The following is a 12,159-nucleotide window of genomic DNA, read 5'->3' on the forward strand; positions in this document are numbered from 1 at the left end:
AATCTGCAGGGGGTACGAATGGTGACCTCTAGGGTGCAGAGGTCTGTTATCTGTTGGTGTGTGATACATAATAGGGGAAGCAAGTGCTTGCGGCAACTGTCCTCTCCTCCTTATAGCTCTCACTAATGGGCGGCAGCTAGACGGGAAGATGAATTGTTTGCAGCCCTTTTGAATGATGGTTATTTCTGTAGAGAAGACGATTCAGTCTTCATTGAGAATCACATAGAACAGGGATGCCCAACCTGCGGCCCTCCATCTGTTGAAAAACTACAACTCCCAGCATCCCCAGACAGCCTACAGCGATCAGCCTACAGCGATCAGCCTACAGCCGAGCATGGTGGGAGTTGTAGTTTTACAACAGCTGGAGAGCCGCAGGTTGAGCATCCCTGACATAGGACGTATGTGTAGCTGCTCAGTTGTGGCAAAGCTACAACTCCCAACCTGCTATGAAAGCCACGGTACAACATTCTGCCAAATTGAGGAGACCATTGCATGGTCCCTTCACTCCTGTGGGAGTTTCTGAGTTCTTACATTGGGGAGTAGTATTAAAGGGGATATCTCCGCATCGCAGAAAATTTGAAAATGACATCCCCTCCCCCAAAACTACTCGGTTCTTCAATATCCCCCCCGATCCAGCACAGACGCCCAGGTGGTTCCCCAGTCTTTGTTTACAAGCAGCTGTCGTGTGACCATTGCAGCCAATCCGTGGACTCGCGTGACGCACTGCTGCATCATGCTCCCATCAATGTAGTCCGGCATTACTGCGTGCCAATGTGGGCATGCTGGGAGTTGTCATTTTACAACAGCTTCAGTGCCTGAGGTTGCTGACCCCCGGTCAAGGTTGATGGTGACTCGCCAAATTGCCTTTTGTCCCGGTATGAAGTCCCACTACTTTTGCAACGTTTCGGCTCTATGCTTGAGAAAGGCTCCAGCATAGAGCCGAAACGTCGCATGTCCTCTTTGGGTAAATAAAGATTTTTGTACTTTTTTTATATTATGGAGTGCTGCCCACTTTTTTGACTTTTATGCATTGGACTTGCTATATCCTCATTGGGCCAGTTGCACCCCCCTGTATTTTTTGCCCCATAAGACAGACCCCTAATGTTAATCGGACCTCAGATCAGACCCCCAGTGTTAGGGTGCTTTCTCACAACCGTGGTGTTTTGCGGTCCGCAAATTGCAGATCTGCAAAACACTGATACCGGCCCGTGTGCGTTCCGCACAGCCGCCACAATAATAGAAAATGCCTACTCTTGTCCACAATTGCGGACAAGAATAGGACATGTTCTATCTTTTTTGCGGATGGATGCGTACCCGTTTATACAGTCGTGTGAATGGGACCTTAATAAAACCTCAATTCAGACCTCAGATCAGCATTTGTCTTAGGCCTCCTGCACACGACAGTTTTTTTTCACGGTCCGCAAAAACGGGGTCCGTGATCCGTGACCGTTTTTTCGTCCGTGGGTCTTCCTTGATTTTTGGAGGATCCACGGACATGAAAAAAAAGTCGTTTTGGTGTCCGCCTGGCCGTGCGGAGCCAAACGGATCCGTCCTGAATTACAATGCAAGTCAATGGGGACGGATCCGTTTGATGTTGACACAATATGGTGCAATTTCAAACGGATCCGTCCCCATTGACTTTCAATGTAAAGTCTGGAGTTCTTTTATACCATCGGATTGGAGTTTTCTCCAATCCGATGGTATATTTTAACTTGAAGCGTCCCCATCACCATGGGAACGCCTCTGTTAGAATATACTGTCGGATATGAGCTACTTCGTGAACCTCAGATCCGACAGTATATTCTAACACAGAGGCGTTCCCATGGTGATGGGGACGCTTCAGGTTAGAATACACTACAAACTTTGTACAAGACTGCCCCCTGCTGCCTGGCAGCACCCGATCTCTTACAGGGGGATATGATAGCACAATTAACCCCTTCAGGTGCGGCACCTAAAGGGGTTAATTGTACTATCATATTCCCCTGTAAGAGATCAGGGCTGCCAGGCAGCAGGGGGCAGCCCCCCCCTCCCCAGTTTGAATATCGTTGGTGGCACAGTGTGCGCCCCCCATCGGGCCCCCCCTTCCTCCCTCTAATGTAATAAATCGTTGGTGGCACAGTGTGCCCCCACCATCGCCCCCCCTCCCTCTATTGTATTAAATCGTTGGTGGCACAGTGTGCGCCCACCATCGCCCCCCCTCCCTCCCTCTATTGTAATAAATCGTTGGTGGCACAGTGTGCCCCCACCATCGCCCCCCCTCCCTCTATTGTATTAAATCGTTGGTGGCACAGTGTGCCAACCACCATCGCCCCCCCCCCTCCCTCTATAGCAGTAACATTGGTGGCAGTGTGCGGTCTCCCATTCCCCCCCCCCCCCCCCCCCCCCATCATTGGTGGCAGCGGAGTTCCGATCGGAGTCCCAGTTTAATCGCTGGGGCTCCGATCGGTAACCATGGCAACCAGGACGCTACTGCAGCCCTGGTTGCCATGGTTACTTAGCAATAGTACAACAGTAGAAGATTCATACTTACCTGCTTGCTGCTGCGATGTCTGTGTCCGGCCGGGAGCTCCTCCTACTGGTAAGTGAAAGGTCTGTGCGGCGCATTGCTAAAGAACTGTCACTTACCAGTAGGAGGAGCTCCCGGCCGTTCACAGACATCGCAGCAGCAAGCAGGTAAGTATGAATCTTCTACTGTTGTACTATTGCTAAGTAACCATGGCAACCAGGGCTGCAGTAGCTTCCTGGTTGCCATGGTTACTGATCGGAGCCCCAGCGATTAAACTGGGACTCCGATCGGAACTCCGCTGCCACCAATGATGGGGGGGGGGGGGGAATGGGAGACCGCACACTGCCACCAATGTTACTGCTATAGAGGGAGGGGGGGGCGATGGTGGTTGGCACACTGTGCCACCAACGATTTAATACAATAGAGGGAGGGAGGGGGGCCGATGGTGGTTGGCACACTGTGCCACCAACGATTTAATACAATAGAGGGAGGGGGGGGGCGATGGTGGGGGCACACTGTGCCACCAACGATTTATTACAATAGAGGGAGGGAGGGGGGGGCGATGGTGGGCGCACACTGTGCCACCAACGATATTCAAACTGGGGAGGGGGGGGGGGGGGCTGCCCCCTGCTGCCTGGCAGCCCTGATCTCTTACAGGGGAATATGATAGTACAATTAACCCCTTTAGGTGCCGCACCTGAAGGGGTTAATTGTGCTATCATATCCCCCTGTAAGAGATCGGGTGCTGCCAGGCAGCAGGGGGCAGTCTTGTACAAAGTTTGCAGTGTATTCTAACTAGAAGCGTCCCCATCACCATGGGAACGCTTCTGTGTTAGAATATACTGTCGGAAATGAGTTTTCACGAAGTGAAAACTTAGATCAGAAAAAGCTTTTATGCAGACGGATCTTCGGATCCGTCTGTATGAAAGCAACCTACGGCCACGGATCACGGACACGGATGCCAATCTTGTGTGCATCCGTGTTCTTTCACGGACCCATTGACTTGAATGGGTCCGTGAACCGTTGTCCGTCAAAAAAATAGGACAGGTCATATTTTTTTGACGGACAGGATACACGGATCACAGCCTCGGCTGCAAAACGGTGCATTTTCCGATTTTTCCACGGACCCATTGAAAGTCAATGGGTCCGCGAAAAAAAACTGAAAACGGCACAACGGCCACGGGTGCACACAACGGTCGTGTGCAGGAGGCCTAATAGGGCAAAAAAATACAGCATATGTATTTTGTGCATAGCTTCTATGCGTCTCCATGGTTACAGACTACAAACATGCCCTGTGTGTAGTCTGACCTAGCAGTCATGCGTTACACCAATCCCTCTGTCCACTCTTTTTGCTATCCTACAAGAAAGGACAAATGGAAGGTAGTTTGTTTGTAGTCGTGGAGACGCATAGGTCTGCCTAAAAGCTGTAAACATGAAAAGGTAGCTCTTTCATCAAAACTTCAAAGAGCGGAAAATGTTACTTTGGAATTTTTGCTCATTACCTGTTTTTCTATTCAAATATGTTTTTAGGGTCCAGCAATCGGCATGAGTTTTGCGGAGTACAAGGAACTGATTCAAGATGGAGACACGGCTATTGTGTTTTTGGGTCACGAATCCATGTTTCCAGTGACAATCCAACAGGGGGGCCAGACCCAAACGAAATATGGAGTCATCAGACATTCCACCGACCTGATAGGGAAACGTTACGGCTCCAAGGTGACCTGCAGCAAAGGAGGCTGGGTATATATCCTGTATCCAACCCCGGAGCTATGGACCATGAACCTTCCTCACCGCACTCAGATCCTCTATTCTACTGATATTTCTATGATCACCATGATGCTGGAGCTGAAGCCGGGATCAGTGGTCTGTGAGTCAGGTAAGAACATTTGTCTTTTATTTTTTTTCATATTGTGACATTTACGAAAATGATACATTCTGAATTGTGATTGAACCAGCAACTCGTAGGTTTCCATAAGTCACGTTGATGCCACTAGTGGTGCCCATACGTGCACAGTCACTTCTGCATCAGGACCTGTTTGTACATGACATCAGATGGTGGAATCTAACTATGGACAGATTGCTTGATACGGTCGTGTGATGTCATGTTATCACCCTAGAATCTAAACATTTGAGCTGCGGGTACAGAGGGACAATGACAAAAGGGCTTTACATTCCCCCTTCAGGCACGAGCTGCAGTAGAAAGGTACCGCATGAGCCTGAGCTGATGGGACACCGTACAAATGGGATCTGCCCGCTCTCCTGACGTCTCTGTTTTAGGAAACCCTTTTATCCCACCATAAAATAACCTAATTTCTCCTAGAAATGTATGAATAGGTTGATGTTACCAGTTGGAGGCGTGTCCCTGTCCAGTCGGTACCGATTGTTTTAGACTGTGCCAGGACACGCCCCTTTTGACAAAGAGAATGGTCACTATTTCATGCTCTTTTCCCAGGAGGAATAACAGAGGACGGGCACAATGTAACATTCTTGGGAAAAGATGCTTCAGAATTGTTAATTAATGGGGGAGACAAGTATTCAGTAGAACATGCATGTCAGGAGAGGTGCCAGGTTCTCCTTAAAGGGGGTTTCCACGATTTTTATATTGAAGGCCTGTCCTCGGGGAAACCCCGCACCCCTTTGCCGATCAGCTGTTGAGTGGCTCCGGCATCAGAATTGCACAACTCCATCCATTGTGTAGCGGACAAAGCTGGTAACCACAGAGCTGCCAGCATCCACTAAACTGGAACTAATCTGAAACGGCTGATCGAGGGTGTCAGGGGGAAAGCGTGCCATGTGTTGGATTGCCGCTGATCAAATATTAATGGTCTGTCTTGGACAACTCCTTAAAGCCTCCTGCACACGGCTATTTCCATTTCATGGCCTGAAAATCTCAGAGCCACAAAATACGGATGTGGTCCGTGTACATTTAGTTGTAGACCCTTTGACTTCCATGTGCTTTCTGCACCCGTGTGTCCATTCCGCCAAAAAAAGTGTGGACTGCGAACCCATTGAAGTCAATAGGTCCACAAAAAGGGTGGTATGCACACAGGCCGCATCCTTATTTTGCGGATTGCAAGTCGGACACTATCGTGTGCATGAGGTCCTAAAGGGGTTTCCAGCCTTGGAGCTGACGACCCCTGGCATCATCCCATGTGCCCCTGAACATAAAATGCCCACTCGCCTGTCCACGGTCTGGCATGAAGGGAGCAGCGGTGGTCCCACAGACAGGGGATTAGTGTGTTGTTTTTTTTTAAATATAATGTTCTGGGGGACAGAGGAGGACCCCAGGATCATCATTAATTAAGCACGTTCAGGGTATGCCATTAATTTATGAATTTACAGCCCCCTGACGTGTTCCGCCGTGTCAGCGCCATTCTTCACCTTCACGGACTTCATCTTGATAATGGGCCGCAGGATGCAAACCTCACTCTAAGCCGCTGTTCAGAGAGCTTAGTCCGGACACGTGATCTGCTCTCCGCTCGAGGCCACAGATGGTATCTCAGCGGCAGCACAGGAGCATTTTATTCGGGGAGCCGGCAGCGGGCTTCGGATCCCCGGATTAACCCCTCAGCTGCTGGTGGGAAACAGCTGGCACTGATTAGCGGTTATATGAAGTCATATCTGTACTGCTCGTGTAGGTTCTATCAGTGCCACGTGCCCTTGAGTAAGTGGAAAATTCCTGTATGCCCTCCAAGTAAGAATGGCGTATGTGGAGAGTCACAGAATCCTGTTCTCCAGTCATCCGGTCTACGTGCCTGATGGCAGAGGACAATAGATCGCAGCAAATGGAAAGATGTTGTACTGTTGCTTTAAGAACCAGTATTGAACGCTTTGGTACCCTAGGTTACACTGGTATCGTCTGTTACAATAGTTTGCACAACAGTTACAACCACCATTGGCAGGTATTTTAGTTCCAGTAGGAGTTGTCTGATAAGTCTTTAGTCTTCAAAGACCCTTACTGTAAACCAGTGCAGATGCTGCTCACAGCTGGGGCTTTGCTACAGTTGTATCCAGCGTTAGGCAAGCCCCTGTGACCTAAACACATCAGCTGCCCCAATCTCTGTCCTGTCCGGGTTGTTACAATGCATCAGCCTGGAGCCTATGCTTTAGGGCTTATGCACACGACCGTTGGTGTCCCGTGCTGTGAACCGCAAATTGCGGTCCGCAATGCACGGGCACCTTCTGTGGGTCAGGAGCATGGGGATCGCAGACCCATTCACTTGTCCGCGATCCCTCCGTTCCCCAAAAAGAGCATGTTCTATCTTTTTGTGGTGTGGAGGCACGGAACGGAACCCCAGAAAGCAGCGCTTCGGTAGTGTTCCGTTTCGTGCTCCCGTTCCGCATCTCTGGATTTGCGGACCCATTGAAATGAATGGGTCCGCATCCGTGATGCAGAATGACAACGGAACGGTGCCCGTGTATTGCGGATCCGCAACGGTCGTGTGCATGAGCCCTTAGGCTGCGGCTACAAGGCAAGCATTGGCCGCGGCCAAGGTCGCCCTGTAGCACCCAGAGTTAAGTGTCATGGCTTCTGGCATGATTTCTCAAAAATGCGGCTCAACCTGAGATTTTCTTTTCCCAAAATTTGCAAAATCTTGACTTTAGGCATTTTTTATCATTAAGTCAAAGATCATAGGCTTTTATTTAAACTGGGATACTGTGGTAGCAAACCCTCAGCTGTTAGAAATATTGGGTCTGTGTCAGTTTTAAGCCTCTGGATTTAAACAAGGTCCTGTTAACTGACAGCAAGCAGCTATTTTTATTATACAATGACTCCAGACATGCCTGGTTTAGTAAATACGTGTATTTCCCATAAAATAACAATTCTGGAGCATGTTTGTGTAACTCTGTACTTTGATAGACAGGGCCAGGCAGTGTCAGAGAGAGCAGAGCCTCTAGGTGTAACGGTAACGCCCCCGTTGCTCCTAGAGGCTCATTTGCATATATTAAAACATCATTTTTCTCAGCCATGCGGGCACATATGAACATGGGACCAACACAGATGCCTTCAGCTGCCAAGCGCACATGTAGCAGGTCAGCCAGTGTCATAGGTAAAAAACTGCTGACAGATGCTCTTAATGTTCCCAGCTGGCCGTCATAAACCTTACTCTTCCTGAAATCTGCCTTTCCTGAAAGTGATGTTCTACCCCTTTTTAAAGTGATTTATAATTTTATTTTTTTTAAATGAAAGGCAGCTCAGGTATTCGAATAATAATTCCAAATGTTCTAGTGCTGCTTCTCCGTTCTTCATGGCTGCAGTGGTGACGGCTGGTACGGCACCGCTGCAGCGTCGGTGGGGGGGGGGGGGGGGGGGCATTGGATCAGTGGTGCTGGACTGGAAGGGATTTGGAACAGTGGGATCAAGTGAAAATCATGCCTCCCCCCCCCCCCCCCCCCCCCCTTGGATTATTTATTTTACTAAATGTCTTAAATATAAAACAAGCAATAAACTATTTACACAAATCATTAATGATCACTTGCAATATTGGCAAGAGTTTAAAGGCTGTGTACACCTTCAAAGCCAATTTTTTCATGATTGCTTTTTACTTATTTTGGGCTAAAACACATTTAAAAAAATAAAATAAAATATTGAGCCGTTTTGTCTCAAAGGGTTAATTTTGTCTAGCTGTGTGACTGTCATCTAATAATAATTTACTGAGAGGTCATAAACACTTTTTAAGCCACATTCTTATAAGTAAGATAAGAACTGAGCTATAATGAGTGCTTCTAATGTCGGAGATAAGGAGCCTGACGGAAGAGAACAAAATTTCGATCCTGCTACTAGAGGAACTCAGGGCTCCATATTTTTTATAGAGACCAATTTAAAAGCATATATTTTTTTATTTTATTTTTTTAAGCTCAAAATGGGTACAATGCAATAATAAAAAAAATAAAAAATAAAATTACTCCCAAAGGTGTACATAGCCTTTAATTAAGAAATTCTGTGAAATAAACTAATAATCCAGGGAGACATGATCTTTACATTCAGTTACCCTAACCTTGCACCAGCGGGCTCGTAGGTGGTATTGGAGGACGCCTTGCTCGGCGCACAGTACGCAGCGCCTCGTGTCACTCGCACATTGTTCTCAAAACAAGAGACAAAGAGAACGTGACGAGAGCTGGAGCATGGATGGGAGACAGCAGACGCTCTCCTCCACACACTGAAGCGCCTTTTAGTTTCAGCCATGGTGTTAAATTCCATGGATCACATCTGCTTTGATTTATCAGATTCCTGTTCTTGCCAAAACCTACCCCAAATCTATAAATAATCCCCCCCCACCTGATGAATAGAGGACGTGCTGTATATTTATTTGTTACTAGCAGGATGACCAGGCTTTGCACGGGTATATTTTGACTTTCATTCAATGTTTGTGTGTGTGGTTAAGAGATATCCACAGTATCCCCCTTAACAGTGACCTCCACAGCATCCTGCCCCTTCACAGGGACCACAATGGCCCTCCCCCTTAATAGTGACTTCCACAGTGCCCCATCCCCTCACAGTAACCTCCACAGCATCCTGCCCCCTCCCCTTAACCGCGATCTCCACGGCATCCTGCCCCATCCCCTTAACCGTGAGCTCCACGGCATCCTGCCCCATCCCCTTAACAGTGAGCTCCACGGCATCCTGCCCCCTCCCCTTAACCGCGATCTCCACAGCATCCTGCCCCCTCCCCTTAACCGCGATCTCCACAGCATCCTGCCCCCTCCCCTTAACCGCGATCTCCACGGCATCCTGCCCCCTCCCCTTAACCGTGAGCTCCACGGCATCCTGCCCCCTCCCCTTAACCGCGATCTCCACGGCATCCTGCCCCCTCCCCTTAACCGTGAGCTCCACAGCATCCTGCCCCCTCCCCTTAACAGTAACCTATAACAGTGAAGAAAAATGCCAATGAGTTGTTATGGAAACCTGGTGTAACTGTGTATGTCAAGACGGGAGGGCATGCGAGCTTCTATTGGCTAAGGGTCATGTGACTGTGTATGGCAGTCAGGATATGAGTGAAGCTGTGAGCTCCTATTGGCTAATACATTTTTAGGGAATGTCTCAAGAATATCTATGAAAACCTTCCCGGACACCTGATGTACCTATGTGCCAAATGTGGTGCAGATCGGTCCAGGTGTTTGGCCGTGCATAAGGAACAAACAGACAGAATTTTTTAATATATATTGTCTCCCATATGCCAGCTCGGCTATTTTCGCCGGTCCCATAGAAAATGAATGTAGGGTGGCTACACATGCGCAGTGCGCCCTCCTTCACTTGCGGGGCTCCGTTCTCTATATAGGTGCGGGGCCCCGCAGCTATAAGACAATGGGGGCATATCCCAGCGATATGCCCCCATTGTCCATGATGAGTCAACCCCTTTAAAGGGAAGGTCCACCTTTGCAACTGGTTGAAATATTTCTTCTTGTTCCAATGCATCTAAAATAAAGAAAGAATAAATGAATAAAGTAACTCTGCAAACAGTATTAATTTACAATAATTTTGTGTCTACGAATCTGACACAGTTCTATGTGTCGCCATGGTACCAGACTACAAATAAACCCTGTGTAGTCAGATCCTTCTGTCATATTGACCTCCAGCTCTCCTACTAAATGTAGGTCACTATGAAGAAGGGACAGATGGGATTGTAGATGGTGGATCAAACCACAAAGCCTTTGCTTGTAACCATGGAGACCCATAGGTGTGCATAGCATGTAGACTCAAAACGGAACAATTTAAAAATTGTTTGCAAAATTGCTTAATTTTTAATGGCATACAGTAAAACATGTTGGTTCTTTCCCTTAATACGGGGTTGAGACTGGATTAAAGCATCTGGCTTTTTCCAGAAACAGCGCCACGCTTGACTATGGGCTGTGTCTGGTATTGCAGCACAGGGCTGAGCTGCAATACCAGACAGAGCCTGTAAACCACAGTGGCGCTCTTTTTTTTAAAAAAAGATACTTTTATTCTTACAAACCTTTCTGTGGCTTTAGTATGTATATAAGAGGTGAAGGCTATTTAAAGAGGGCCCGTCCCCTCCCCCTGACTTTTAGCGACTACTTGCATTCCCCATGTAATAAGGATTCTGGACCATCTGTTCTTATGACTCTATTTTGTGCCATTTCTGTATTATTCCTACTAGAAGTTTATGAATGAATTGCTAGCAGTTTGCAGTGAAGGTCCAGATAGGTGTTACCCGCTGGGGGTGAGTCCTTGCACAATCTGACACTATCCAATCAGTGCTGCCAGTGTCAGACTGTGCAAGGACACCACCTCGACTGGTAACACCCTTCTGGACCTTCATGGCAAACTGGTAGCAATTAATTCAAAACTTCTAGCAGGAATAATAGAGGATTGGTACAAAATAAAGTCCTAAGAATAGATGCTTCAGAATAATTATTACATGGGCAATGCAAACCATTACCAAAACGGGCGTGTCAGGAGAGGGGGCAGGAATATAAACAGTTAAACTTATTTTTTGAGTGACGTTTTGTACGTGTTTTATGTTGTATTTCATGGCGTCTGACGAGCGCAATCTGATCTGCTTTGCCCTTTTAAAAATTGATGCAGCGGCACGTAATAAATCCGGCAGCAGCCTCAGACATCACGTCTCTCCTTTATAAAGGCAATTTTTCCCTAGACATAGCGCGGACGTTTGTGCTTTGACGGAAACTGTATAATTTTTAACCGTTGCGATCCCAAACTGTGCGGTGCTGATGATGGAAAGGAAAGGCTCTGGCTTGGTGTTTGATGAATGTCAGAATAGTGGATCCCTCCTCTGTACAGGTTCTTTTCAGGTCTCTTTTCCTGTACTGTCTGTCAGCAGGAAATAAGTCAATGCACTCGACCGTGTCCGGTTTTGCGGGCGCATATGGCGGATCTGCAAAATACGGATGTTGGCCACGTGTCATCTGCATTATTATTTTTTTTATTTATTATTTTTTTTTTATTCCATGGGTCTGTCGTCCGCATCTTGCAGACATCTTTTTGCGTAACGGCCCTACGGATACGGAAAGACCACGGATGATCCATGTGCTTTCCGCATCCGTATGTCCGTTCCACAAAACGATAGCACATGTTCTATACTCAGCTGCAAAATGCAGACCCATTGAATTCAATGGGTCCGCAAAAAAGGGTATCCGTATTTTGCGGATCCGCAGTTTGCATACTGCAAAATACATACGGTTGTGTGCATGAGGCTGAAAGCAGACACAATACCTTGTGGGAGAAGCTCAGCTGAACGTAATGATGCCTTTCACTTAGCGATCCATTGCTTAATTTTGGAGAAAAGGCATTTTTAATCCATATGCAAATGAGCAATTAAGTGCACTGAGGGCGGACCCAATCCGCTCTGTGCACCCTTGCTCCTCCCGGCTTGGCAGGGGGAGGCGATGTGATTATCCAGGAATACAGCCGCTCCTTTTCAGTTTCCACCAATGTTACATCGTTTACCAGGTTTCCGACCTGGGCTATGGACAGGATGTCGCTTCCGCTGTGGGCGGGGCCAGAGGTGCTCCTCCTCTCCCTGGCACATGCGCAGAGAGCAGTACAGTATACACTGCCATTGTATACCTCTACAGTGATATGTTATGGCCTTTCATCAGATCCTCCCATAGTATATCTCTAACGTGAACGGACCCTAAGCTGGACTAAAAATTGAGGGTTTCCTGTAAAA

The 12,159-nt window shown here is 47.7% G+C and overlaps 1 protein-coding gene across 2 annotated transcripts in view; it reads left to right on the top strand.

The window, feature by feature from the left end:
* TRMT61A (tRNA methyltransferase 61A) overlaps window positions 1-12,159 on the top strand; it is a 46,485-nt gene that overhangs the window by 16,103 nt on the left and 18,223 nt on the right. For both annotated transcript variants that reach the window (XM_044271649.1, XM_044271648.1), the window contains exon 2: window positions 4,037-4,382. In XM_044271649.1, coding sequence (XP_044127584.1) covers window positions 4,052-4,382 — 331 coding nt within the window. In that variant the 5' untranslated portion in view covers window positions 4,037-4,051. The remainder of the gene's footprint in view (window positions 1-4,036; window positions 4,383-12,159) is intronic.

This window comes from Bufo gargarizans, chromosome 11, assembly GCF_014858855.1.
Source record: "Bufo gargarizans isolate SCDJY-AF-19 chromosome 11, ASM1485885v1, whole genome shotgun sequence".
NCBI classification, from domain to species: domain Eukaryota; kingdom Metazoa; phylum Chordata; class Amphibia; order Anura; family Bufonidae; genus Bufo; species Bufo gargarizans.